At 44.2% G+C, this 27,122-nt stretch overlaps 13 protein-coding genes and 1 non-coding gene across 14 annotated transcripts; 7 read left to right on the forward strand and 7 right to left on the reverse strand.

Annotated features, from left to right (window-relative positions):
- Window positions 1-3: 3 nt before the first annotated feature.
- V1516DRAFT_671344 (adenylate cyclase associated N terminal-domain-containing protein) lies at window positions 4-1,953 on the forward strand. The gene is made up of 4 exons (XM_066921543.1): window positions 4-144; window positions 232-520; window positions 577-890; window positions 941-1,953. The coding sequence occupies exons 1-4, from the start codon at window positions 92-94 to the stop codon at window positions 1,851-1,853; spliced, it is 1,569 nt and encodes a 522-aa protein (XP_066779101.1). The 5' UTR covers window positions 4-91; the 3' UTR covers window positions 1,854-1,953.
- On the reverse strand, window positions 1,873-3,447 carry V1516DRAFT_671347 (mitochondrial 37S ribosomal protein uS4m). The gene is made up of 2 exons (XM_066921544.1): window positions 3,296-3,447; window positions 1,873-3,247 (listed from the first exon to the last, which is right to left on the reverse strand). The coding sequence occupies exons 1-2, from the start codon at window positions 3,335-3,337 to the stop codon at window positions 1,961-1,963; spliced, it is 1,329 nt and encodes a 442-aa protein (XP_066779102.1). The 5' UTR covers window positions 3,338-3,447; the 3' UTR covers window positions 1,873-1,960.
- Window positions 3,448-3,579: 132 nt separating this feature from the next.
- V1516DRAFT_671349 (Alpha/Beta hydrolase protein) lies at window positions 3,580-5,038 on the forward strand. The gene is made up of 3 exons (XM_066921545.1): window positions 3,580-4,081; window positions 4,131-4,277; window positions 4,331-5,038. The coding sequence occupies exons 1-3, from the start codon at window positions 3,620-3,622 to the stop codon at window positions 4,940-4,942; spliced, it is 1,221 nt and encodes a 406-aa protein (XP_066779103.1). The 5' UTR covers window positions 3,580-3,619; the 3' UTR covers window positions 4,943-5,038.
- A 178-nt stretch (window positions 5,039-5,216) lies between these two features.
- On the forward strand, window positions 5,217-5,796 carry V1516DRAFT_684261 (uncharacterized protein; the record flags this gene model as incomplete). Its single annotated transcript, XM_066923555.1, has 4 exons — window positions 5,217-5,247; window positions 5,375-5,473; window positions 5,534-5,700; window positions 5,755-5,796. 4 exons carry the CDS (start codon window positions 5,217-5,219, stop codon window positions 5,794-5,796), a joined length of 339 nt encoding a protein of 112 aa, XP_066779104.1.
- On the reverse strand, window positions 5,707-7,418 carry V1516DRAFT_689749 (chromatin modification-related protein EAF7-domain-containing protein). Its single transcript, XM_066923818.1, has 3 exons — window positions 7,096-7,418; window positions 6,908-7,044; window positions 5,707-6,855 (listed from the first exon to the last, which is right to left on the reverse strand). The coding sequence occupies exons 1-3, from the start codon at window positions 7,205-7,207 to the stop codon at window positions 5,944-5,946; spliced, it is 1,161 nt and encodes a 386-aa protein (XP_066779105.1). The 5' UTR covers window positions 7,208-7,418; the 3' UTR covers window positions 5,707-5,943.
- Window positions 7,419-7,671: 253 nt separating this feature from the next.
- V1516DRAFT_689750 (MCM2/3/5 family-domain-containing protein) lies at window positions 7,672-10,609 on the forward strand. The gene is made up of 2 exons (XM_066923819.1): window positions 7,672-7,959; window positions 8,021-10,609. Exons 1-2 carry the CDS (start codon window positions 7,712-7,714, stop codon window positions 10,491-10,493), a joined length of 2,721 nt encoding a protein of 906 aa, XP_066779106.1. The 5' UTR covers window positions 7,672-7,711; the 3' UTR covers window positions 10,494-10,609.
- On the reverse strand, window positions 10,592-11,680 carry V1516DRAFT_662903 (uncharacterized protein; the record flags this gene model as incomplete). Its single annotated transcript, XM_066920470.1, has 1 exon — window positions 10,592-11,680. One exon carries the CDS (start codon window positions 11,678-11,680, stop codon window positions 10,592-10,594), a length of 1,089 nt encoding a protein of 362 aa, XP_066779107.1.
- Window positions 11,681-12,450: 770 nt separating this feature from the next.
- Window positions 12,451-12,540, reverse strand: V1516DRAFT_t18. Its single transcript has one exon. It is a non-coding gene; the product is annotated as a tRNA-Pro (tRNA).
- Window positions 12,541-13,245: 705 nt separating this feature from the next.
- On the forward strand, window positions 13,246-15,969 carry V1516DRAFT_634398 (nucleotide-diphospho-sugar transferase). Its single transcript, XM_066919995.1, has 4 exons — window positions 13,246-13,457; window positions 13,511-13,582; window positions 13,634-13,758; window positions 13,812-15,969. The coding sequence occupies exons 1-4, from the start codon at window positions 13,365-13,367 to the stop codon at window positions 15,634-15,636; spliced, it is 2,115 nt and encodes a 704-aa protein (XP_066779108.1). The 5' UTR covers window positions 13,246-13,364; the 3' UTR covers window positions 15,637-15,969.
- A 192-nt stretch (window positions 15,970-16,161) lies between these two features.
- V1516DRAFT_671367 (Afadin and alpha-actinin-binding-domain-containing protein) lies at window positions 16,162-17,948 on the forward strand. The gene is made up of 2 exons (XM_066921546.1): window positions 16,162-17,741; window positions 17,797-17,948. The coding sequence occupies exons 1-2, from the start codon at window positions 16,221-16,223 to the stop codon at window positions 17,854-17,856; spliced, it is 1,581 nt and encodes a 526-aa protein (XP_066779109.1). The 5' UTR covers window positions 16,162-16,220; the 3' UTR covers window positions 17,857-17,948.
- V1516DRAFT_671369 (beta-lactamase-like protein) lies at window positions 17,943-20,599 on the forward strand. The gene is made up of 2 exons (XM_066921547.1): window positions 17,943-18,135; window positions 18,190-20,599. Exons 1-2 carry the CDS (start codon window positions 17,975-17,977, stop codon window positions 20,537-20,539), a joined length of 2,511 nt encoding a protein of 836 aa, XP_066779110.1. The 5' UTR covers window positions 17,943-17,974; the 3' UTR covers window positions 20,540-20,599.
- Window positions 20,488-21,204, reverse strand: V1516DRAFT_689755 (uncharacterized protein; the record flags this gene model as incomplete). The annotated part of the gene is made up of 1 exon (XM_066923820.1): window positions 20,488-21,204. The coding sequence occupies one exon, from the start codon at window positions 21,202-21,204 to the stop codon at window positions 20,626-20,628; it is 579 nt and encodes a 192-aa protein (XP_066779111.1). The 3' UTR covers window positions 20,488-20,625.
- On the reverse strand, window positions 21,163-25,548 carry V1516DRAFT_671371 (armadillo-type protein). Its single transcript, XM_066921548.1, has 2 exons — window positions 25,169-25,548; window positions 21,163-25,115 (listed from the first exon to the last, which is right to left on the reverse strand). Exons 1-2 carry the CDS (start codon window positions 25,259-25,261, stop codon window positions 21,402-21,404), a joined length of 3,807 nt encoding a protein of 1,268 aa, XP_066779112.1. The 5' UTR covers window positions 25,262-25,548; the 3' UTR covers window positions 21,163-21,401.
- Window positions 25,549-26,960, reverse strand: V1516DRAFT_671373 (TLD-domain-containing protein). Its single transcript, XM_066921549.1, has one exon. It carries the CDS (start codon window positions 26,887-26,889, stop codon window positions 25,846-25,848), a length of 1,044 nt encoding a protein of 347 aa, XP_066779113.1. The 5' UTR covers window positions 26,890-26,960; the 3' UTR covers window positions 25,549-25,845.
- Window positions 26,961-27,122: the final 162 nt, after the last annotated feature.

Consider the following 27,122-nt stretch of genomic DNA (forward strand, 5'->3'; position numbering starts at 1 on the left):
TCCACTCCCGATATCTAAATCACTTTCTAAGATTTCAGCTTCTCTTTTGCGTTAAGTCGTATTCTAGCAGACTCAATTGGAATCATATATCATGGCGGATCTTACGAATGTGCCTGGATACAATTTAGTGACGCTCATGAAGCGGTAAGTTTACTTAGAACGCGAAGACGTCACAGCAGCTGACAACAACTGCCGAGGAATTTAACTGACGTGTTCGCTATTTTTTTGTAGTCTGGAAGCTGCTACCTCACGTCTGGAAGATCTTACAATTTTCCAAAGTCAGGCGATGCAAGCAAAGTCGGATGCTGATGGCGCTGGTAAATCAATTGAACCAGGTGCTAGTGCGAGCGCTGTAGCGGCCCCTGCGGTGAACTCAGTAGCAACACTACCAGAACCAGAACCAGAACTAGAACCAGAGATTCTTCCTAAGTCGATAGTAGAATTCGATTCATTCATCGAAACAAGCGTGACTCCCTTCGTCAAGCTCAGCAGAGAAATCGATCCCCTCGTTGCAGAACAAGTAAGCATCTAACTGTTCAAAATCTAATATCCACCTTCCATTTACCAACAAACTAGGCCCAAAGCCTTCAAGACGCGTTCATGGCTGAACGAGAGTTTCTCCTCACTGCGTCTAAATCTAAGAAACCGTCGGTCACATCGACCGAATATATAGATCTGTTTAAGCCAGTTTCTGCGCAAGTCATCAAGATTCAGGAGATTCGGGAGAAAAATCGCCAATCCAAGTTTGCTACTCATTTGTCGACGGTCTCGGAAGGTGTTCCTGCTCTGGGATGGATTGGAATGGAACCTACACCGGTGCCATTTATTGGGGAGATGAAGGACAGTGCCCAATTTTATTCTAACCGGGTTATGAAGGATTATCGAGATGTGTATGTTGGTTGATATAAACTGTACGTCAAGTGCAATACTGACAGTCTAGCGACAAAATCCATGTCGAATGGGCTCGTGGATTTATTGCCATTCTCACAGATCTACAGGCGTATGTCAAGGAGTTTCATAAGACTGGTCCTACTTGGAACGCCAAAGGCGAAGACCTGAGCAAGGTACTTGCCGCTTCTGCTCCCACTGCTTCTGTCTCTTCGGCTAGCGGTCCTCCTCCTCCGCCTCCTCCCCCACCGGCCTCGGTTTTTGAAGTTCAATCTACGTCCGCACCAGGTGGTGGTCTCAATGCTGTATTTTCTCAAATCAACCAAGGCGAGTCCGTGACCTCTGGTTTGAAAAAAGTCGATAAGAGCCAGATGACACACAAGAACCCCAGTTTGCGCGCAAAAGATATTGTAGTGACAACATCTACAGCATCGCGCGGCAAAACGCCGTCTCCACCTACGAAACCACAGAGTTTGAAGCAGAAAAAGCCTGCGCGAATCGAGCTCGAAGGTACGAAATGGATAGTCGAAAACTTCGAAAACAACCCGGAAGTGATTGTTGAAGCTGAGATAAATCATGGTGTGTTCATTCATCGTTGTAAGAATTCGACGATCCAGATTAAGGGCAAGTTCAATGCAGTCACGGTCAACGAGTGTTCCGGCACAGGGTTACTGGTGGAAAGTCTTGTTGCCAGTGCGGACATCATTAAATCGCAGAAATTTGGATTGCAAGTGACCGGTCGACTTCCTACAATTTCCATTGACCAGAGTGATGACGGCCAGATCTATTTGTCTAAAGAATCCTTGGATGTAGACATCTATACGTCCAAGTCGTCGTCGATCAATGTGAACATCCCAGATGAGGCTGATGAAGGTGAATTCAAGGAACAACCAGTTCCGGAACAGCTTTTACATACTGTAGTTAATGGCAAGTTGACTTCCACAATTGTAGAACATGTGGGTTGATTTGTCTGGGTTTTCTAGATTTTCTTTTTGTTGCTTTTCATATATTTATTGAATTCTTGATTTTGATGATGTTAATATTTACATTAATGGCATGCTCGTGTCAAAATTCAGCCCTTGCCGACATAGAATTTGTAAGCTTGTTCGTGATGAAACAAATCGAGCGGGGAGATAATTTCGGAATGGCCTCGACGAACGACCGGGTCTCGAAGATACACAGCATGGCAGGTTTTAAACGACACTTCGATATGGTTCGGCAGGATTGCAAACGGTGCAAAAAAGGGTCGCGGAACCCATGGCGTAAAGTACGGCTTGCTTGCATCTTGCAATCCATATGAGCCCACTTGCCAGGGCATCTTGCGACCACACCATTCTTCCATGTATGCATAATACCAGTTTTCATGAAAGATGTTGGACGGACGGCGGAACACGGCCGCCATTTCCGTTAAGTCCTTGAGCTTGTCTGATTTGACCGACTCGAGCCGAGTTTTGAGCAACTCCTGATAATCTTCGCCGTCCGGGCTTGACTTCGATATGACTACTTTTCTAGTCAGTTCGTCTAAATTAGTAGGTAGTTCGTCAACCTCAATAGTCGCATAGCTGTCGATTTCCGCTTTAATCTTGCATTCCACTTCCTGCTTCATAGCAGTCATATCGTAATCATCCGCCTCGAGTTCACGGATTTTTCGACGTGTCAAATCATAGGACAACTTCTGCGCCTGCTGGTATAATGTGTCTGCTGGATAGAAGCCGTCAACGGATATCGGCTCGAATTTTTCAGCAAACATCTTTTTCGAGTTAGCTTTACACTTCTCTAGAAAAGTTTCAAAAAGCTTAGCCTGCTCCTCGTCAATTTTGGCAGATTGCTCGGCAGAAGGCTTCATTCTGCCTACTGCTCTCAACACCGCGTTCGGGTCAACACTAAAAATGTCCCCCGGTTGCAGTGGATGGTAAGCTGCTTTGGTTGTCGCACCATTGACTTTGACATATCCTTGATGCACAAATTGGCGGGCCTGCCGAGGACTGCTGGCAAACATAGCTCGAAATAACGCAATATCTAGGCGTCTTTCAAGTGGTGCGTACAGCTTCATGGAAATGGGTACAGTGTCCTTGAAATCAAAGTTTCGCAGGACCACTCGGCCGTCAGATGTCAAACTATCTCGCTCGTTACTCGTCATACCATCCATACCCCGAGATTCACCAAGTCTCGATACAGCAGTCAAACGTCGCTCAAACGTGTTCTTCCACGTCCCTTCTGTAAGATGCTCGCCATGGTATGCTCTAGTCTCGCGCTTGCCTCGCCATTTCTGCAAATAAAATTTTGCCGTGTAAAATTCTTCGGGACCTTTTTTAAATATGTTGTAAAGATTCTGTTTAGTCCAGTTTGGCCGTAGAAGCTATATTGAAGTTAGCATGAGTTGTCAAAATTGTTCTTGTTGTCTTACTCCTCGAACTAGCGACTTCAAAGGAGTCCTTCGTTTCGGCATTTCTCAGAATAAGTTTTCGACAATTTTCTGTGTAGCGCTGACTTCAAATTTTGGCACGATGACCATATGACATAATATTATTAAAGATTAATTGAAAGTATTTACTAATAATTATAGAAGATAATTGAATTGAAAACAATAATTGGATAATTTTCACTTCCGAGGGTACAAGTGTATTACTTACATCTAACTAATGGTACCGTACTATAAATGCAAAGTACAAATCTCTGGCACACAGATTTCATATTTAAACTATGTAGATAAATCCTTTATATTGATAAAATGCTGATAATTTTACTGAGTTTGCAAATCTGCGTCGATGCACTGAATCGGGGAAACCTGACTGGACAGGCAGCAATACCTGACATACCCGGAATATCTGGAACATCTGCAATACTTGGAATAGACGGACATGAACCAAATTCCAGCTTTACTATGATCTTTACTCAAGATTTTTTTATTCCTTTTTTCAAATCATCAGAATTAGAGATTTATGAGCGTGTAAACGTGTCTGAGTTGAATTCAAATGAACTTAGCGAAGGACTGATCGTTCGTACGAGAACTGGATCTGATCTAGGACCGATGGACTTCTACTCTCAAACTAAGTCGGAAGTAGGTATACTCAAATTGCCAGACATCTCAGATCCCGCGACTCTTGTCAGTCTTGCGTCGATGAGCAGTAACGCATATGTGGAGTCTCGTTTAGGAGACGGCTGGATCCATGTTGGATCTCGTTACAGACATGTAAACTTTCAATCTCTGTCCGTGATGTTTGCATATTAATCTTACTTAGCTTCGTCGGTTTGGATGGTATCAGGATGGACTTCGGGGACATGTGTTTATGGATGTATCAAGAAAAATTGTTGTTCTTGCTTTTAAGGGCACATCGACTCAGTTAACCGCGGGCAGCAGAGATACGGTAGACAACGACAAGTATAATGTAGCAACTTAGAAAAGTCAATATGGGAGCTCGGTAGCTTACATTTCATCTAGGATAACTTAATGTTTTCATGCTGTTGTACTGCTAACAGCTATGCGTGGACTGATTTAGTCTGTGACTGTGAATCTGAATTATACCATTGCTCCAACTCATGTGTTGCTCACGAACTCAACAAAAACAATACCTACTATCAAGCCTCTCTAGCTATGTATAGACATGTAAAACAAACATATGCGTGGGCCGACATCTGGATTACGGGTCACTCCTTGGGGGGTGCATTAGCCAGTCTAGTTTCGCAGACTTATATTGCCCCGGCAATCTCGTTTGAATCCCCTGGCGAGCTGTTATCGGCAGGCCGTTTGGGACTGCCCTCTGACCAAAGTAGCGACGAGCTCGTTTTTAATATTGGCAATACGGCTGATCCGATTTTCATGGGCGTCTGTAACGGTCCATTGGCAGTTTGTTCAATAGCAGGATACGCTTTGGAAACCGGATGTCATTCTGGCTATGAATGTATTTATGATACTGTGAAGGACAATGGTACTGTGTTGTCGATTGGCTATCACCGAATCACGGCGGTGATCGAGATCATCAAAGCATATAATCGAGGACCAGTTTGTGTTCGGCGAGAATGTGTTGACTGTTATTCGTGGACAATGGACTAGAAACTGAATTATTGTTGCAAAAACAAAATGACTTGTGTTATACTAGGTGATTTTAACTTGCTTATATATATTAATTTATTAATTTATAGTATGTGATTCAAGCTATAGAATAACGACTACACCTATATCCCTGAGCCGCCCGCCCACCCCAGTTATCCTCCAATAAAACTCTTCACACTTGTTAGTCTTCTCCATGAATTTGCGACTAGTTAATCGCTCAACCAGACATACTTTATCTAATTTTTCGCGATCATTATCTTCTTCTATTTGCAGAATGGGTGTTACTATTGACAGAATCGCGCCCGGTAAGTTTGCTTAGGATGACGTGACATAATTAGATTACATCATAGATCATCCATCATCCATCATCCATCATCCATCATCCGTCATCCATTATAGTTTATCGAATATTATCTCAATACTAATTAATAGGCGACGGAACTACATTTCCCAAAACAGGTGATAAAGTTTCAATTCACTATGTCGGTACTCTCGAGAACGGCAAGAAGTTTGACAGTTCTCGCGACAGAGGTAAGATCGACTAGATCTAGCTTATTACCGTTCAGACATCAAATTAATTTTCTTTCATAGGCAAAGCTTTTGAAACTCCTATCGGTGTGGGCCGTGTGATTCGCGGATGGGATGAAGGCGTTCCGCAGCTTTCACTCGGAGAGACAGCCCGTCTTACCATCACCGGCGACTATGCCTACGGCGCTCGAGGATTTCCTCCGATTATTCCTCCTAACGCTACTCTAATTGTGAGTGCCATCATATCTATTCACATAAATTTACTTATCTAATCTACTATACAGTTCGAGGTCCAGCTCTTGGGAATCAACGGAAAATCTGCCTAATCGATTTCCTGCCTAATCGAGATCGTGAGCAGTCTGCTAATTTATGTTCCTAGTACCGATAAATAAAAGCGTCAACTACAGCTTTTCTGTCTGTTGATATCCTATTATACATTGTAATTTAAACAAAATCCACAGTTTCGTACATATTCATTTCCTCCGTGTACTTCTCCTTGGTCCACTCCGCGTAGCCTTCGCCGTAGCAGACCGAGCTCGTCGATTGCGCGTGTTTGTAGTTCGCGAGTTTCTAGTCGTCTTTGTCTCGCTCTCATCCTTTTCGCTTTCATTACTTCCTTCTTCCTGCTCTTCTGATGCTGCTTCGTCGCCTTCGTCCTCAGCGTCTTCGCTCAGGTCTTGTTTCTCTTCTTCTTCCTCTTCTTCTTCCCCTTCCTCCCCCTTCTTCCTTGATCTGCTGCCTGCCGTAGTCGTCGCCCGTCTTGCTCCCATAGCACGACCGCGTCCTATCCGTTTTGTCCGAGACTGCTGGGATTTCTCCCTCTCCGTGACTAGAACTTTTCGGCCTCGTCTTCGCGAACTCCGTGGCGCAATTTCCTCATCATTGTCATTATCGTTATCGTCCTCCTGGTCGTCATCATCTTCTTCCTCCCCCTCATCTTCCTCCTCCTCAACTTCCTGGTCTTGCTCTTCTTTTCCTTCCTTCTCTCTGACCTCCTGAAGTTCTTCCTTCTGCTGTTGGCTCTCTCCATCATCGCCTCTTTCTTCGGCCTCTTCCGTAGTCCCTCGTGCACGCTTTGTACCACGGCCGGTGGCATCTGGCGTACCCCAGGTTACAGGAGTAGACATCTGCGCAGGACTGGTTGCCTGACTATCTATATCCCGGGTCGCATGCTCAATCTGGATATCGCCATACTGATCCCAAGGTAAAGCAAACGGCGTCTTCATCTTCGTAAGCCTTACATGTCCAGACTGCTGCTTTGCTTCCATCTCAGCCTCTACTTTCATTATTTCCTCGGCCTTGTGGCGAGTCACCATAGCAGGCACAGGCGGCGACGACGGTACATTTTCCATTGAATTCTGCGAAGACTCATCAGACACATCTTCCTAGTCTATATCAGCTCAAGTTCAAACTTTGATTCGATAATTCCTGACATACAAGTTCATCTAGTCCTTCTAAGTCATACAATGTTTCTAGCTTATCCCAGATATTCTTTGCCGTCAAATACTGGCCCTCAGGACTGGAATTATTCACCATTTGACATATACAAACCATTAAAAAATGTTTATTAATTCCTAATTATTCCAGTTAGAAGCGAAATTCCATCCACTATGCTCTCCTCATACCAACTGGCTTGTACCGACAAATCGCTTTGAATAGCGCCGTTTCCTGCTCAATCGTCCATGACTTGGACTCCTGAACCACATCCTCCGCCGTATCTTCGCGCTTTCTTACCATTGCTTATTTGCTTATTTGGCTGCAGTTGACCTGTTGAACACAAGAGTAGTTTGGCTGCAGTCAGATTTGCATAGTTCGTGCTTTGTAGTTTATGGCGTATATGGTATTTATTTGCACATATATGCACATTACTGCTGAAGATATTTAATTGCAATAAGCTGCAAATAGTTTTTATAATATCATACTCCTTTTGAAATATAGAGAACAAGATTAACTGCTGGCAAAATTCATCGCAACAATGCTATTTCAATTACTCAAAATGGAAAAGTAATAACTACACGTGACCTAAACGCGTCCAGGGCGCGTTGTCCTAACGCGTTAACTCCTTGATGCGATCCGACGCGTGAAAGCTGGTTTCCTGAACATCAACTCCCAAAGTCATCCCTTGATTCGAAGCTTTGACATTATTCACTTTTCCCATTCGAATTAGATGTTAGTTCTTGCAGATTTTCCTCCGTTTATTATCTTTGTTATAGTTAATACTACCTTATCAAAATCTACAAAATGTCTGGAGCAAGAGGTACCTTTGCGGAGACCTTACGTCGAGATCCTTCGAGCCAAGATGGCGAATCTAATATTGATCAACCGTTCGACGCTCTTGACGTTGACCTCACAAGGCGATTTCAGGATTTTCTTGTCGAGTCCGGCACGAATTACAAGCATATGATTGATACAATGCTTACACGAGGAGAACGACGACTGGTTGTTGATCTAGATGAGATCCGCGATTTTGATCGAGATCTGTGGCATGGGTAAGCGTTGAATCCTGATAATTCTTCTGCACGAGTCGTCTAAATAGACCTAATGAAACAGAATTCTTAACCGTCCATCAACTTTTATACCTGCGATTGACAAGGGTTTTGATATCGAGGTTCGTAATCTCTCAGGACCCAGGCGACATGACATTGCTGAAGATGACGCATTCTATGTCGGGTTCCGCGGTAGTTTCGGGAATCATGCAGTCAACCCACGGACGATTTCCGCACAGCATGTCGGAAAATTGGTGAGTTTGGAAGGAATAGTGACGCGATGTTCGTTAGTAAGACCGAAAATTGTTCGGTCAGTTCATTACTGTGAAGCTACAGAGCATTTTCTTGCTCAAGAGTACTCAGATCGCACGATGGATGACGGTGCCCAGTTTCAGTCGTCTGTCTATCCTCAAGAAGATCGCGAAGGCCATCCTTTGTCTACCGAATATGGCTACTGTACATATCGCGACCACCAGATGATGTCAATCCAGGAAATGCCCGAAAGAGCCCCAGCGGGACAATTGCCTAGAAGCATCGACATCATGCTTGACGATGATCTGGTTGACACGGTTAAACCCGGCGATAGAATCCAGCTTGTAGGATTATACAAATCCTTAGGGACACGGTCCTCTAAAAACGAGTCTGGCTCTGCTCTATTCCGAACCGTCATCTTGGCCAATAACATCGTCCTTCTGTCCACGAAAGCTAATGGTAGTCTTGCGCGTGCACGGGTTTCGGCTCTGGACATCCGTAACATCAATCGAGTCTCTAAAAAGCGTAATATCTTCAACCTTTTATCACAGTCTCTTGCGCCATCTATATATGGTCATGATTACATCAAAAGAGCTATCTTGCTGATGCTATTGGGCGGCATGGAGAAAAATCTGGACAATGGGACCCATATTCGAGGGGACATCAATATTCTTATGGTAGGCGATCCTTCGACTGCAAAGTCGCAATTACTCCGGTTTGTGTTAAATACTGCTCCTTTGGCAATCGCAACCACAGGTCGTGGATCTTCTGGAGTAGGTTTGACTGCTGCGGTCACATCTGATCATGAAACTGGCGAACGCAGACTAGAAGCTGGTGCCATGGTCTTGGGAGACCGCGGAGTTGTTTGTATAGACGAGTTTGACAAGATGAGTGACATCGATCGAGTGGCAATTCACGAAGTCATGGAACAGCAAACCGTGACAATTGCCAAAGCTGGTATTCACACGACTTTGAATGCACGTTGCTCAGTAGTAGCAGCAGCAAACCCTGTCTACGGCCAGTACGACACACACAAAGATCCACATAAAAATATTGCACTTCCCGATTCATTGCTGTCCCGTTTTGATCTGTTATTTGTTGTTACTGATGAAATTAACGATGCTCGCGACCGCGCCATTAGCGAGCATGTTCTGCGGATGCATAGATACATTAAGCCTGGTACCGAGGAAGGTGTGCCTGTTCGCGAAGACATTGGACAGAGTTTACAAGTCGGCGATGGATCTACAACGCATCGAGCAAATGATGATAGTGATGACGAAGAAAACACTACAAACAGTGAGATAGCCGAAGAACATAGAGTCTATGAGAAATATGACTCGCTTCTTCATGCAGGAGTCACTATTCGGAACAGTAACTCGACAGCATCTAATAAAGTCGAAGTGCTCAGTATCCCGTTCATTAAGAAGTATATACACTATGCGAAAACTCGCATTCGACCGGTTCTGAAGCCGGCTGCGGCAGAATATATTATAAACACCTACGCCGGTCTTCGAAATGATGAGCTCAATGCCAATCAGCGTAAAACCTCACCAATCACTGCTCGTACGCTCGAAACATTAATTCGTTTAGCTACCGCACATGCTAAGGCACGGTTGTCGCAGGATGTTGAACGCAGAGATGCTAAAGTCGCGGAACAGATTCTGAGGTTCGCGTTGTTCAAGGAGGTCGTTAAGGAATCGCGGAGTAAACGCCGCCGTCTTGATGGCGATGGTGATGGTGAATCAGATGATGAATTGGATTCGGATGATGAGGATCTACATCAGAATGGCGATGCCACGTATCGAGCGCCAGCCTCTCAAAGTTCTGCAAATACAATGACGAGCTCTTACGCGACTCGCCTGCGAACTAACCAGCTTTCGTCTCCTGTTGTGTCACCTATAAATGAGACTGAATTGGAAATGGCAAATTCAGATCAACACATGTCTACTACAAGTTTTCAACTCTTGGCGCAGGCCGTCGAAGCAATGGGTGTTAGCGATGTAAATGAAGCCGCTGATGTCTCGTCGAGGCCAACAGCTGCCCAACAGCCTAATTGTGGCATCTCACCTAGTCGACTTCGAACTTTTACTCGAATCATGGGCCGGATGTTCAACTCGGCGCTTTTCCAAGACGAATTTGCAAATGTAGATGAAATTATCACTGAAGTGAATAAGCAAATGATGCAGGAAGATAAGTTTACACATGCGGAAGCCATGGCTGCTCTAAATACAATGCAGGATAGAAACCAAATTATGATCTCCGATGGGAATGTTTACGTTATGTAATTGGTGTGAATGTACTTTAGTTAATTGCTATGGGTTATACTATGATTTAATACACTTTCTATATTCTATTTCTGATAGATCTATATGTTCAAATAAGTCTAATAATACTTTCCCTTTAATTCAGGAGCATATTTGTAATCCAAATATCCAACAGGCGACTTGTTTACATAAAATTTCTCACGTTCATAAGGGACCAAAGGAATGCCTTCTTTGATCTTAGCAACCAGATCAGGATTGGAAGTGAAATAGCGGCCAAACGCAATCAAAGTCTTTTCGGGATATTGTGCAGCATATTCCTTTGCTGACTCTGCAGTAAATCCACCGGCTGCTATCCAGGCACCCTTCCAAAGTTTATGGTAAGGAGCAGTCGACTCGCCTTCTTCGGCCTCACGGTCGCTACCACCAGACACGCGCGGCTCGACAACGTGAAGATAAGCCAGCGAAGGATAAGACTCTTGAAGCTTGGAAATGATATAGGAGAAGGTAGGATAAGGATCAGTCATTTTCATCCCCTGGAACTGAGAAAATGGAGAAAGACGAATTCCCGTGTGTTCTGGACCAATGGCAGCAGAAACCTTTTCGACTATCTCGAGCGCAAACCGAGCTCGGTTTTCGACAGAGCCACCGTACTTATCAGTACGCTGGTTCGATACATCCTGGATGAATTGGTCGACAAGATAGCCATGTGCACCATGGATCTCGACACCATCGAAACCAGCCTTAATGGCGGCCTTGGATGCCTCGACAAACGCATCTTCATACTCGAGAATCTCTGCCTCGGTCAATTCGCGAGGAACTTTGCCCTCGCCATCAGGGATAGGACTCGCACCCACGACATCCGAAACTAAGTTTCCAGGGTTGACTCGACCGAGCGCCCATAATTGAACAAAGATATATCCCTTCTTTGCGTGCACGGCATCAGTGACCTTCTTCCAGGCTTCAATCTGTTTCTCGGTGTATAACCCAGGAACATTTGCATAGCTTCCTGAAAACTTTGAGACATCTGTTGCCTCTGCAATTAAAAGAGTTCCTGGAACAAGACAACGCTCCGCATAATGCTCTGGAGCAAGTTCCGCGTTCGGAGATCCGTCGTCGTCGTTGCGGAAACGAGTCAATGGAGCGAGAACAATCCGGTTACCAAGCTCAATACTGCCGACTTTAATGGGCGAAAATAGAACGTCCGTCATTATTCTTATTTCCGCAAAAAACTGATTGCATTCAATTGGTGTGGAATAATAGATACCAAACGAATATAGTAAAAATATCTGAACAAGGAGGCCAGCCAAACATCTACTTATATAATTTAGCTTAGGTCAGCAGATGAGTAAGCCGGAAATTCTCTCGGGGCAGAACACCTCAGTTTTAGTCAGGGGCTCTCCCTGAACCCGTAAAAAACTGCCTTCAGCGCGGTGACTCCATAGATGTATGCCGCCAAAATTGGTCACATCAAGAACACACTAGAACTTCCAATTGTTCCATTCTTACGACAATCAGACGTTGAATTAGCAATTCTGTCATCCAAGAGAGTGATAGCCTCTCTGTAATACTCCGACCTTGAGCCTGTTCTTGCTGATTCAGCATTTTCTACAACTCATCGCCAGCTTTTCAACAAATGCAGATGAAGAATCAAATTCTTTCCATATTTATCGAAAGGAAATTAGGTACAAATAAAATGTAAATCACATTCAAGCGCAATCTATTTCAAGTTGATTCATAATCATGATCATGACACTAGTTCGCTGGTCGAAAGTTTTTCTGCCAGTTGAAACGCCGCTGCTGCTGACTCGCAGATCCTACAGAAATCCACGTAAACTTTTGTTGAATGTATATTAATGATTCTTCTCTATCTTGATCATTCGACGTCTCTGCTCTGAGTAGACAACACTTCATATTTAGAGTAGATTTACTTCAAAAAAATATATTTCTAGGAAAAGGCAATGTAATTGCAAAAAAAATTGGGCTCAACCGGGAATTGAACCCGGGACCTCTCGCAATTTAACTTAGAGTACAGCCCTAAGCGAGAATTATACCACTAAACCATCGAGCCAATTTTGACAAGAGAAGCATTATTTTATATATTATCGATCTCTTTTAATAAATATGTCTAAATTAAAGCATTTTTCTATTTCGCTATAGCTCCAAATCTTGTTAACGAAGTATTTGCTTTATTAGTTAATAGTATGACTTTGCGAGGCAGTGTGTTACTAATTCAGCAAGTTATGATAGATTATTATCACTTTTTATATTCGTATAAGGCTGAATGGTAATTACCGGACGGTCTTCGAAAAATATACCAAAGTTACCTCAATCCAATCCCGATTTTATTCTGTACCGGTTCGTTTACTCAAATTTTCACAAGCTTTATAAAAAGGCGAATGGAGTCTAAATCACCCTTATATCATAAGCTGAAGAATTTAATCAACCAATTAAATAGCGCATCGGCGTTAAATTAATTCTCTTGCATATGTTGGAAATGGGTAAAGAAGGATCAGCTGGCTGAAAAACTAGAACGTAGCAGGCAGGCCCAATCTGTATTGTGCAGATCCACAAGGCACTTATTAGCAAATAGGTTGTTAAATATCATGGTCAGTTGTGGATTTATTGCAAAATATATGATTTCCTATAATTATTCAAGTTGATAATTTCGTTGCGAGCTGTTAGAGCTTTGGTTGCTGTTGAAACACAGGGCAGCTGTATAAAAGAATGCTTACTGTGGTCTCCGTAGTTAATAATACTTTGCTTTAGTCCCTTAATTTTACTCAGTTCGTAATATTTTGGTCGCAGGGAAAGTGTCAAATTTCACAGAGCCGAACAACTTTGAATTACTACATTACTGAAGAGAATAAAGATTATCGGTCGATTTAATATAACATGCCCCCAAAGAAAGGTGGTACTGTCGGAGGTGGAAAGAAGAAAGGTCATGATACAAATCAGGTCTCTCATGATCATGATACTCAGGAAGAAGTTAGCAAGCCAAGAGTTGCCAGATTTATTCATGCTAATTTATTTTTCTACAGAGACTACAAGCCGTTGTTCTTTCGGATTCATATCAGACAAGGTTTCGGCCCTTAACTTTAGAAAGACCAAGAGTGAGTTACGTGTGCTGTTTCTTTGTAATTTTTTGATTCTAACGGGATCAGTGTTTACTGTCTTTGTGTAACATGCCATTGCTTGAGTATACATTCGAGTTCCTGGCGCTTGCAGGAGTTAGCGAGGTGATTGTTGTATCTTGTGTCCATGCCGCTGAGATACAAGAATATATAGCGTATGTATTATCAATATTTTGTTAGTCGAACAAGAATGTCTGATATTGTATAGAAATTCAAGATGGAGTAGTTCGTCCTCTCCATTTACAATTGAAACTATTCTCAGTCCGGAATCGATGTCTGTCGGGGACGCTATGCGCGACTTGGATGGCAAAGGATTAATTACATCGGACTTCTTGCTAGTCAGTGGAGATATCGTTTGTAATGTTCCATTCGACAAGGTACTAGCTGAACATCGTCAGCGACGGGCTAAAGATAGCAACGCGATTATGACGATGGTACTTCGTGAAGCTAATCCCTTACATCGAACTCGCTCTCGTGCGGAATCAGCAATTTTTGTTCTTGACGAAGCAACCAATCAATGTCTTCATTATCAGGATGTCAAAAGTAGGAAGCGGATGAAAAATATAAAACTGGAACCGGAAATATTTACTAAAAGTACTGATCTCGTAATTCGAAACGATTTCATTGATTGTCATATTGACATCTGCTCTCCTGATGTTCCGGCTCTATTTACGGAAAATTTCGATTACAATCACATTCGCAAAGATTTCGTTCACGGGATTCTGACTTCTGATTTACTGGGTAAAACAATCTTTGCACATATAGTGACGGATCATTATGCCGCCCGCGTCAGATCTCTACAAACGTATGATGCAGTCAGTAAGGATGTTATTTCTAGATGGACATATCCTATCACCCCGGATAGTAATCTGCTAGCCGATCAGACTTTTAGATATCAACGAGGTCATATTTACAAAGAAGAAGATGTCGTATTGGCTCGTTCGTGCAAAATTGAGAGCCGTTCAGTCATTGGAGCGCGGACGATTGTTGACGATGGATCGGTGGTCAGCAGTAGCGTCATAGGCCGTCGATGTAAGATCGGAAAAAATGTTACAATCACTAGCGCTTATATTTGGGATAATGTGTCGATCGAAGACAATGTTGTTGTGGAGAGTGCGATTATTGGCGACGGTGCGATTCTCAAAGATGGATGTCATGTTATGCCGGGAGCTATTGTATCGTATAACGTTGTAGTTGGCAAGGGCATTGTTGTCAGTGGCGATAAAAGACTTACAAAGACCAGCGGCGAAGAAGATACGATCGACCGGACTGATGTTGATGTTGTGGGTCCTGATGGTGATGGTTTCGAGTATGAAGAGGAGTCTGAGTTAGAGGAAGATGACGATTATGAGGAGATTGTCAACTCATCAGGATTAGTCTACAGCACTGCATCAATGAATGTATCAGATTCATCTCTTTCGAATGAATCAGAAGACGAACGCCTTCCACGCAAAGTGCGCCGGAGACGTTTTAGTACTGCGAGTTCGACAACTGCTATATCTGAAGATTCGGACGACGAAAGTTTTCTGCGCGAGGCACAATCAAGTGTTGAACGAGCCATTTCCGAGAATCATGATATTGATATCGCTGCTCTTGAGCTAGGAACCTTGAGAATGGCTAAGAACGCACAATTCCATGAAGTTAGAGCTGCGACAATTGCCGCATTAATGGATAGGATCACTCAGCTATCAGTAGGTGGTGCAGCTCGTCAAGCGGTTGAGACAGTTTTAAACCGGTGGGCTAAGCTATTCAAACGGCAGGTGTTTGATTTATATGATCAAGTCGATTTGATACAACTAGTCCAACGCGAATGTGCTCGGAACCCACAGGGCTCGTCGATTTTGGTTCATGCACTTAGTAATTTATACAACCAGGATATTTTGGACGAAGAAGCGATTCTAAAGTGGTGGCAAGCGGAACTTTCTCGGAAGGAAGACGCGGAAATGATAAAAGTGGTGGAATTTGTGCAGAAGTTCATAGATTGGTTGACAACTGCTGATGAGGAAAGTGAAGAGGAAGATGACTCAGAATAGATTTAGCATTGATTGTATAATATTATATTCTATTTACAGACATGACCTCACTAAAATCATTCCACAAGTACTTATTAGATGACGAAACATGGATCTCGAATATAGGCGAGCTAATCTTATCAACGGAAAGCGCCACTCGAATTGATAAATTTGATCCCCGTAACTGCAGTCTAATTTAGTAGTTAGCAATGACAAGATTATTGATATTCGACAACGATTCATAATAGTCTTACACCAAAAAAAAGCAAGTTTTTGAAAATCGGCCATCCTCTTTCGCTGCGAATGAACTCAACAAGACTGTTGTTCAAGATTGCTCCTTTCTTTGCCATTTTGTGTATAGATAATTTATCAAATTAGTTTCGACGATTTAGCTCCTTTCGATTATATGATGGCAATAACTAATAAATGAATGGATATATGTGAGTGAAGACCGGAAGAAATTAGTTTCGATTGGGACTGGGAGATATAAGTTGGGTTTTGTACCTTGTTGTCCTGGCAATCAGAGTAAACAATTAAGTCGAATCGCGTAAATATTATAATTAATCTCAATAAAAACAGCTGAAAAAAAGAATAGACAAATACAAATGGATGAAGATACAGATCTAGATAGTGCTTCACGAAGGCTTAACATGGTGTTGGTTTCGAAAGGGTTACTTGAGGAGACCGCCCAGATCAAGTTCCACGATATTGGGCAGACTCGAAGAGTGATTAATTTCATATATGAGATTATCAAGAGACGAGATAAAGATAACCAATATAAAGAAAATCTGATCAATTCTTCCAGGGAACAAAAGAGTCGAGAGACAGTATTGAAAAAGGAAAACGCACAGTTGGAGTCTAGAATCAAATCACTGGAAAGACAGGTGAATTTGATAAAAATTCAACGAGACACGTTCCAAACAACCGTGAAAACATTAGAATTGCAAAATAAAGGTTTTCAGGATGATATAAATCGTCATAAAACTCTGCTGCTACAACTGAAAGCACAGTGCGCGAATGATCGCCGGAAAATGGACCAGCGGTTTCTAAGAATGAAGGAGAAGGCTGGATTTGATATTCGCAGAATGAAAATTCCTTCGATAGTTAGCGGCAGACTCTCAACTTTCATATCTTCAATGCCTGAGAGTGCTGACGTTAGCCAAAGTGCGGAGACTTTAGCAGTTTCATATCGCTCTAGCGCCCTGAATGTGATTCCGGAGCTGATGTCGACCTTGACCAATGAAAACGCAAAATTAGTAGCACTTCTAAGGGAGGTCTCCTTAGTGTTGAACGTGTTCACCGGAGAGAAAGCTGTGAGCGATGCGGAATTTCAATCTGTCCTTGAATATACACCAAACACATTTCCGGAGCTATCGATCGAGATCAACAATAGTTTGTCGCTATTGAGAGAGCTGCTACAAGAACCAAAATATGTTTCTGTAGATGAAGTATCAAAGAGAAATGAAGAAATTGAGGACTTGAAAGGTCAACTGGAGGCTATGTCAAATAACTGGAGAGATGCGATTACGACAATGAATGAGTGGAATAGAGAGATGGAAAGTCGACAGCAGCCGGAGAAGCTATGTCTGAGTCAGGACCGAGAACTGGATTCCCACAATCAACTGGAACCCGAAATATCTTCAAAACCCGATTGCAAAGAAAGAGCAACACTTTCGCAGATTCCGGTCCTGCATCCACCGCTACGGCTTCTGAAGCGGACTGGCAATGATATAGGGATGCCCGAAAGACTAATAGCTCGACCAATGGCGGATATGGAATCCAATGAAGAAACTTCCTTTGATAAACTACAAGATATTACGAACCTGACTATAGCTATGAGCACTGAACATACAAATTCCAAGCAATCTACGCCTATAACAGGGTTAGCAGCCCGCGTAGCTGCCGTTTCGCCTGGGTTAGTACTCTCTCCGGCGAATCACGATGAAGATGAGGAACTTGCGGCTGCATTGAAAATCGAACATACTGTATCCAAATCTCGGTCGAGTAAGCGCCTGTTGAAATATCGCCAGAACATGCTACCCAAGCGATTGCTCCAATTTGTAGATAGTCCGCCAACCGGACCACCGACAAGCAGAAAACGGAGATATGCTGAAGATGAAGAGGAGGTGAGATTGCCCGATTTTATATACTACCATTTTCCGCTTATTCTAACAAAATCAGGCGCTAATTAACTTTTCACCCGTAAAATTGCCGAAAAAGTTCAAATGGGAGAGTCGATAGTCTGAACACTGGGTACTGCGGCGTAAATGAAGTTGAAATAGTTTGGGCTATAGAGGAGTTTTCCTAGCAAATATAATTACGTAAGAGCACAATAATCAAATAGTCCTGTTAACGTAAAATGTTCACTTTTGTTTCGCTACTGGGCGATCCGTCAAGCGATGAGGAGAAGCAACAAAATGCTGTGCAGTCCGTGCTGACGTTCGACCAGCAGATCCATGTTCTGGTGGACGTTGGATGGGATGAGCATCTGCGTCCGGAGCTGATCTCTGATCTCGAACGGTGTGTTTAAATATTTGACATATACTTTAGACAATATTCTAATACTGAGAAAAGAATAGCAGGGACAATAGACTTGGTGTTGTTGACTCATGCTACGGTTTCGCATTTAGGTGCGTACGCCTACGCCTGTAAATATATACCCGGGTTTGACTCGATTCCGACATACGCAACACTGCCGGTTATTAATATGGGCAGAATGGTCACGTTGGATGCATATAAAACTGCGTGGTTTGCAGAAGGGTTCCAGGGCAAGAATGTACCAAGAGTGAAGAAAGAGGACGATATTTCACCAGAGCAAATGCGGTTATCAGAAGTTGATGGCATCTTTGACAAGGTTCGAGCGGTTAAATATGCACAGCAGATCCATTTTTCAGGGAAATTGGCTCAACTCGTGGTTACAGGTCATAACGCGGGTCACTCATTAGGAGGTACGATTTGGCGCGTCCAGCATGGCCAAGAAGATGTTGTGTATGCGATCGACTGGAACCACGCAGTTGAGCGGCATTTGAATTCTAGTGTTCTACTCACCGCTCCCGAACAAGTTCAAAGGCCAACAGCGATGATCTGTGGTGCCCGAACTGGCGTGCCGGTCAAAGGCCGAGAGGATTTATTAGTTACTGCTATTGTTAGCGCTGTCGAACGTGGCGGCAGCGTTATGCTTCCTACAAGTACAGGGGCACGAGCCTTGGAGCTATGCTTGGTCTTAGACGCAATCTGGAATGAGCGGAAATATCCATGGCCTCTAGTTTTTGCAAGTCGGCTTGGGAACCGTACTATGGCATATGCACGATCTATGTTGGAATGGATGTCCCCCTCCGTGGTCCGTGAATGGGAAGAGAGAGGAACATCTCCCTTTTCATTTAAATGCTTGAAAATCGTGTCAACAGCAAGCGAGGCAGACGCAATATTAGGTCCGAAAGTGGTTTTGGCAAGTGGACCAGGTCTGGAGTGGGGTGTATCGCGAGAAGTGTTCCAAAATATCTCGAAAAGTGATCGGAATTTAGTTATATTGACGCAGTGCCCAGATTGTGACTCTCTTGCAGGTCAAGTATATGAAGAATGGAAAGCGACAGCTGATTCTGCTCGGTCATTAAGTGACGAACGGATTGGATTTGGGACGAGAATCAAGTTCGAACGGACATTGGATTCGCTGACTACAGTCGCTTTAGCAGGCTCAGAGCTGGAACTGTACCTAACTGCAGAACAAGCTAGGAAGAATTTAGAAGAGCAACAGAATGCAATTGAATTGAAAAATAAGACAATTTTGGACAGAGAAGAATTTGATGAAAGCGAGAGTAGCTCATCCGACGACAACGATGACGATGATGAGGAAGATATTGCAGTAGATGCAGATGATATAGAGCTACCAGGAGCATTGACAGAGGTCGGGGTTATGATTTTGACTCAGGACAACGAGGTGTACGATTATGATGTGCGAGCAGCGCGAGGTGCCAAGAACAGGATGTTTCCCCATGTTATGAAGCGCAAGCGCCGAGATGCATACGGGGAAGTTATACGGTTTGACGACTACGTACGCGCAGAAGAGAAGGAAGAAGGACTGTTAGAAACCAATGGGTATGTCGAAAATGGAATTGGCAGCAAACGAACATGGACGGACAAAGATGGAGGATATGAAGGTCCGACGGTAGATCGAGATGAGAATGGTAGTATGCAGATGGACCTGCAACATGAAGCTGCGGATGTTCCTAGCAAAACTATTATTGAGAAACTGAATGTCGATGTCCAATGCGAGGTTACGTTTGTTGATTACAATGGGCTCGCTGATGCACGATCGATAGAAATGATTATGCAGCAGATTCAACCACGGAAACTAATATTCATATCCGGATGGATTAAACAAGCCAAGCACCTATCGAATGCGATTCAGCAAGCTGGAGGCGAGATAGGTGAGATTTACATTTCTCAGAGTCGAAATGCAATCAATGCTAGTATGGACGCAAATGCGTATATTGTGACGCTTGACTGGACGCTGGCGAGAGGACTAGAATGGCACTCAGTCAAGGCGGGAGAATATGAAGTTGCCCAGATTCGGGCGAAAATAGGAGGACCGGAGAATGATGCGGAAGCAAATGTAACAGAGGCCGAATCTCAAAGCCAGGCGTACAATCTGACGCCGCTCTCAAGTCGAGCGGAAGAATGTCTGGCAATCACAAAGAAGGACGACCGATTATACGTGGGCGACATCCGGCTTGCTGAACTACGACGAAGATTACAAAATGAAGGGATTCGGGCCGAGTTCAGAGGTGAGGGAGTTTTGCTATGTGGAGGGTTGATTGCCGTTCGAAAAGTCAGTGATCGAAATGTGGTGATTGAAGGCGGTATTTGTAAAGAGTTTTACAATGTTCGGCAAGTTGTGGAATCATTTCTGGCTGAGGTAATGTAAAATAAAACAAAAAAGACGTATTTATTCATCCTATCATACTCCTAATACAATCCTAACGCCATAAATCCGATTCATGTAAATTCAGATCATTCCTCTTTCAAGTCGTCTTCATCAGAAGACGATGAAGAATGAAACGCATCGTAAATGACGTCTCTCTTTCGTCGATGATTTTTCGCTTTCGCACCTCCAATTCTCGAAAGCCATTTGTTCTTAATCCCGGAGGCAGGTACGGCGCGCTGTACCACAGAAAACAGCACTCTGCGCGAACGGTCGACATATTCTTCATGAGGCATCCATCTGATTTTGACGGTTGCCATGTGGTTTGAGAAGCCAACTTTCTCAGTGATTGGTTTTGCTGCTTTCTGGAACGCAGACGCAGTCCGTAAGATCGCAACGACAAGCGAGTAGACAAACAGAGCCACGCCAAGAACCAGGATCGTGATGCCAGTCGGAACTATGATTCGATAAAGAATAGGCGACTGCTCTTGATCTGGTGCAGCAGCCTTGACCGCGTCGATACCACCTTGTACCAGCTGCACGCCGGTCACTGGCACGACGTTTCTCGGTTCGTCAAATGGCCACATAGCAATGAGCAAAGTGGAATTTAAAGTAAAATAAATATTATAATCTGGAATTGGGGATAGTGAATTTAGACCGACACTCATGGTTTTTATAGCACCTACAGTACAAACCACATAATGCGCCTGCCTGCCTTTGTTCGACCCGTGTCTAGTCGCGTGCGGTCGTACTCCACGTAATCACCTGCTTACGTACAACAATAGCCACCGTCGACAACACTAGCAGCCAGACAATCTCGTAAGTGGAATAATAGCTAATGTCATATACACATATAATACAAATTTCAATTTCCCCCGAAAAGGTCTAACAATCCTCCGTCCGCAAGCACACTGTCTGCAGCGTTCTCGTGCTCGGGATCTCGACGAGCTACTGCCCAACGAGCATGTTGAACCGTCGAATTTTCCCGAGCTCGCCGTGCCCGCGCAATTCGTCGTGCAACCTCCCCCTCTGGACCTTCTGGTATTGCACCCACCACAGATAGAAACTCCATCATCGCTCCCCGCTGCTGCTTCAGTGTCCGAGCAGATGCCAGCTCCCGCTCCAGTGCCATCATTTCCTCCGGCCCGACCCCTCCGCCAACAACTTCCATCACCTTTTTAAACGGCCGGTCGTACCGCCCTCGTAGCACCGTGTACACCATCGTAAGCACATAACTAGCCTCTCCGGCAACTTCCGCATAATATCCGTCACGAAGAAGCTGCAGACAAGACGGCAGAATGACATCGCATAAGAAATCGTCCACCTCGTCGTACTTGCAAATCAACAGAGGGATCAACTGCCGCAGCATCAGCGCGCATGAATAGGAACACCGCGTGTCTCGAACAATCAATAGATGATTACACAGAGACAGGACAGGTCCAAGAATAATAGGTTTCGAAACCACAAATTCCCGAATCCCCCCGGACTCTGTTGTATCTGTCGCATTATTTCCTCCATTCTTGTCATGGGTTTTCTCCCCTCCTTCTTTCGTGCCATTAGTCGCTGCCGACAAGTTCAACATCGTTGACGTCGCACTCTTCAACGGCCCAACAAGATCAATCAGCAATCTATCAACAACATTCGACAACTGCCGCAAATGATACTCTTCAGTCATCTCCTCAGTCACTTCCTCATCGGTCGTTACTTCCATTTGCAGTCCTCGCTGCGTCAAACTTGACCATCGCTCTTCCAACAATTGGTCTAATTGCGTCAACACCTGTGGAACAAAGTCTACCAAAAACACGTCCCAATATGCCCTAGGACAATTGCGTACAGCTGGACGCACAACCAATGCAACCATATGCTTCCACGCATGTAACGACACACCTTGAGGTTCGCCTGCTACAGCTGCCCACAAATTCGTTCCCATCTGTGGCACCTCGTAGATCGTCGATCCGAGATGCGACATTGATCCCAAAGCTAAAAATGCGTATTCACGTGTATACCGAAGCATCATGCCTAGACTATTTGCGAAATCCCGTAATGTCAATGCGGCCTTCACACTCTCGTTTATGAATTCGTCTTGCGACTGTCGGCTGATTCCCGCATGCCAAAACTTTTCCAAACATGAATCTCGCACAAACGACTGGACTTCGGTTGGTAAAGCCTGCCAATTTTCTGGGTCGCAGTACGCATGGATTTGCGCAATCAGCTGCAACACATGAGGAATAATTGGCTGCACTCGCGGTTTCCACAGTGCCATCAATCGCGTAAATTCAGTACTACTCGTATCAACGCGCTCAATTGTGTATTGAATAAATATGCGTGTCGCCCGTATTGGAAACAAAACAGCCCACTGATTCCGCAGCCTCAACTTCAACTGACGACCCTCTTCATCGATTTGCGTCGCGAGTAAATCCGTCGATCCGTCAACACCTCTTTTTCGAAAATAGTTTGCAATCTCGACTATACCCACCTGCTCCATAAACCACGATAACTGCGATAATCCTTTCATGGTCGTTTCATCTGTCCAGCGACCCAGAACAGGATCAACAATCTGCGCTAAGCACTCTGCCTTACGATCATCGGAAGCACTCGACCGCTGCGAAATGACAAGGAGAAATGAGAGAAATGATACTATCTCATGGTCCGACAATTTATTTGAGGCAATAATCTCTTTAATAATCCGTTCGAGATCACTGTAAATCTCCATCAGCGCCTCAGGCATGAGATACGCTAATCGATTGAGCTCGGTATCACATTGGTTGCGAATTTCCCGAATTAGTTCGCGATCTTCGTCCGAAGCATCCGCCGGATATTCAAATGTACAAGCGTATAAAACCTTTTCCAATACGCTAAACACGGTTCTAGTTTCGTGCTTCATTAATGGCGCAAACTGCACAAGCGTTTGAACTTGCTTCCGTAATAGCACAGGATCTGTCACATCCATAGATATCATGCGTTCACAGAACCGCTCTATGACTGGGTTCAGCGTCTCGGTCTGAGCATCCCTATCTGATTCTCGATACCAGATCCGCCACCGTCCAATACCACGGATTGCGGCGTCGACTATCGCAAACTGAGCATATGCAACGTGAAACATCGGGTCTTGCCTTAATACTGATGGCGATACTCGCGTTCGCCAACCGGTCCAGGATGAAAAAAACTTGTCCAATCTCATATCCAACCAGGCAAGAGAATCGATGGGAATTCGACAGACTACCAAGCGCGCGATATCTTCAACGAAATGACGGTAATTTCCTAGAAATGCATTCATCTCCGGTACAGAGTCAAAATCAAGTTCCAAAAATTTTCGCGTAACTGTTTGCTCCTCGACAACTTCATACTTAATAATACGATCCGCAGCAAGCTCGAGAAGTCTTGGTAAAAGTTCTGTGACTTCAGCTAACCGGGCCAGCTCTTCGAGCCGAAGAATTGATGACCAGAACTGAAGGGAAAGCCCTGATATTATCAAACTAGGATGCTGGGTAGTCGCCAATACGAGTTCCAAGTATCCTTTCAGATCTGTGCTAGCCGGTAATCTAATGCGCCTGCCGTCCTGTAAATTCAAGTACTCACCCAGTCCGACAATCATTTCGACGAGTTTCTTTAATAGAATATATGAGTCCTCGTCGAAATCATCAAGGTCGAGCTGGATTGAGGAGTAAACTTTATGCAATGTGGAGATACCCTCAGGTAAAAACACAGCGCCAATGACTGCGACAAAATCGTCGTCATCGGAAAATGTGCGTGTAAATAAGATATGTAAGCAATCTGTTGCCAAAGTACGAACTTTTACATTAGGGATGGTAAGAGAAGAGCTAATTCGACTCAACAGATCTGTCTCTCGGATGGCGCGAGGATTTGCCCAGACAAGGCATGTTTTGAGAGATTGCAAGACTTTGATAGCGAAAGTTTCGGATTCAGAATATTGAACGGCACCAGTAGTAAGACAGTCTCCCAAGAGAGCACTCCAACGAGCAAGCCAGCCTTCGGGCCCACAGCGACAATGCATAACTTCTTGATCTCGGGTCTCGTAAACGGCGTCAAGAATCGATTCGGCAGTCAAGACCTCGATACATTGAGCATTTAAAACGCCGGAACGTTTGCCGGCGACGGGGTCATCAAACATGAACACATCTTCAAACAGATTTCTGAAAATCATAAGCGACATTTCACGCGAAGCTGGTCGAGCAGTCCACATCTGTACAAGCGTAGAATCCATATCTGGCCATTCATTTGTGCCCCAAATGCGTTTCGCTATTGAAACCCATAGCAAAGCAAGTTTCTCGCGTAGATAATATGCGTCTGAAAGTTCGACTTGTGTTGTCAGTTCGATGACCCAGTTTTTCACTGCCGATCGTCGCGCCGAATCATAAGCCAAAAACTGTTGACGGATTGAATGTTCGATAAGCGAAAGACCAAAATGTCGAACTTGGTCTGGCCGTTGTTGCAGATCAATCTCTGATCTACTGTTAGTGTCCACTAGCTTTGGTTCCTGCTTTTTGTCCGCGAGGGGAGATGCAAGCTGGTATCCCCACAGCGGGGCGTCGTCTTCCAATTTCGCCGCATCAAGAAACTAGGCCTATCAGTCTTCAAATACACCATTGATCAAATCAATCTTATACTCACTTCTTGAGCCTGCCGTCGAGCTTCATTCGACACCAGCGGGTCATGAACAGACAACACGGCGTTAGAAATGCGCTCGAGCGGATCACTCTCCATAAAGATTGAAGCGACCGTTCTTTGATCAAAAACAGATCAAAAAGGGCTGATAATAAAGAAAAAGATGCAACGTAAATTAGAATAGAAAATGAAAAACAAAACGAAGCGCAGAATGATTTGATCCAACTGATTCAACCGTATTTTCAATGATCCTAATCGAAAAGCGAGGCAGAACCAAGTCAATTAGCGTAGTAGACGCTCAATTGTACGATTCCGACGTCTAGATCTTACAAAAACGACGAAATGTCGGTCGATTTCCGCTCTTTTCAGTCGTTCTAGACGCGATTGGTTCTTTTATCAAAGCTTCCAGCAGTCAAGTGTACCTAGTGGCAAACTCCCGACAATGATTATGTAATATAATATTTACGTAATTGTGTCTATCGTAATACAATAGTATCAGATGAAATATTCCAAATACAAAATATATTGATTATATTACCTCCCCAAATGCGAACCCCCTGAGTTGTACAATCCTAGTTGTATATTGAATCCAAAATTACAGATTCAGTGCAGCTCCGAAAACTGTGTAGATCTGAAAATATTTATTGCTCGTCGAATAAGCGACCTGAAGCACTGTAAACCAATTACATACTCGAAATACGCCAGATCTCGACACCAACAACATCGAACTTAGTGCCTGTATCGCTCAAAGGTTCATTACCGAATGCAGGGCAACTGGCCGAAATGCCTTTGTCGAACCTATCATCAAGATATAGTCCGTATTTACCGTCACCGCCACCAACAGATAGAAACATAGAATCACATAGAATCATGTAGTCGTTAATACCGGTATATGGAAATGCCTTAAATTGGATGTTGACCGAGCGAGTAGATGCAGAATCTGGCAGACTAGTAGTGGAACCATTAATGGATCTGGGAATGACTTTTGACTTCCACAAAAAACACTCTCCGTTGCCATAATAGCGTCCGTTCTTAGTCGGATGCGGATATTCGTTCATGTAAGCACCAAAAACTCCGCCTGCTGTGTCTTCGACCAGAATCAAATACCCGGGTCGGCTTACTCCCCGCGGAGGCACGCTCAGGTCGTAGAGCGTTCGTAACGAAACCCCGTGTTGTTCGAGCGAATAGCATAGACGCCAAGTATCGTACAGCTGAAGTCGAAGAGGAAGCAGATGTCGGATTTCCTCTGCCAGCGTCGGTGAAAGCAGCCGGGTTTTGGTCCGCTCGCGATAACCAACAAGAGTCAATGCGGTCAGCGGCGGTGTGTTGTCCAGTTCAAACGTCGTACTGACGGGCATAGTAACTGAATGACCGAGACGAGAGTTTCTGGATGGGTTAGTCGAGAGATCATCGTTGTTATCAATTTCGTCGAATTGGTCTTGCTCGTCCACCTCTTCGTCTTGCTCGATATCTTTGATCGCGGTGTCATCTCTGGTCGAGACTACCGTACTTTCCAAATCGTCATCGATATCGCTCACCGCCAAATCATGAAAGTCATGGTGATGATGAGGCATATTTGGCCGTCCGCTACCACCGCTATTCGTACCACTGCTGCTCCGGTTCTCGTGGCCCGCCGTCAGGTCCATCGACATCCGTCGCAGAGTGCTCCGAATAGTATCTACCAGCGACACATGTCCACTGTTCTCTGCCGGGGTCGCTGATGCCATTCTTTCGTCGTCGTCCGAGCGTCTGTAGCAAATCTGTCTATCATTCCTAGAGGATCTTCCTCTTGAATTGTGGTCAAAAATCTCCGAATGATAACAGGACTGATGCCGCTTGGAACGCATTTGAGCCCTCGGGATGGCTTTATCCGCACCACCTTCGTCCCTTTATGCCCTAATAGCCACACTGATGTCCGTTTAGTACGTCAGACCTATTACATCATATATATCCTCAAGTA

The sequence above is a fragment of the Lipomyces oligophaga genome (genome assembly GCF_038497815.1).
Source record: "Lipomyces oligophaga strain CBS 7107 unplaced genomic scaffold V1516scaffold_2, whole genome shotgun sequence".
NCBI lineage: Eukaryota > Fungi > Ascomycota > Lipomycetes > Lipomycetales > Lipomycetaceae > Lipomyces > [Lipomyces] oligophaga.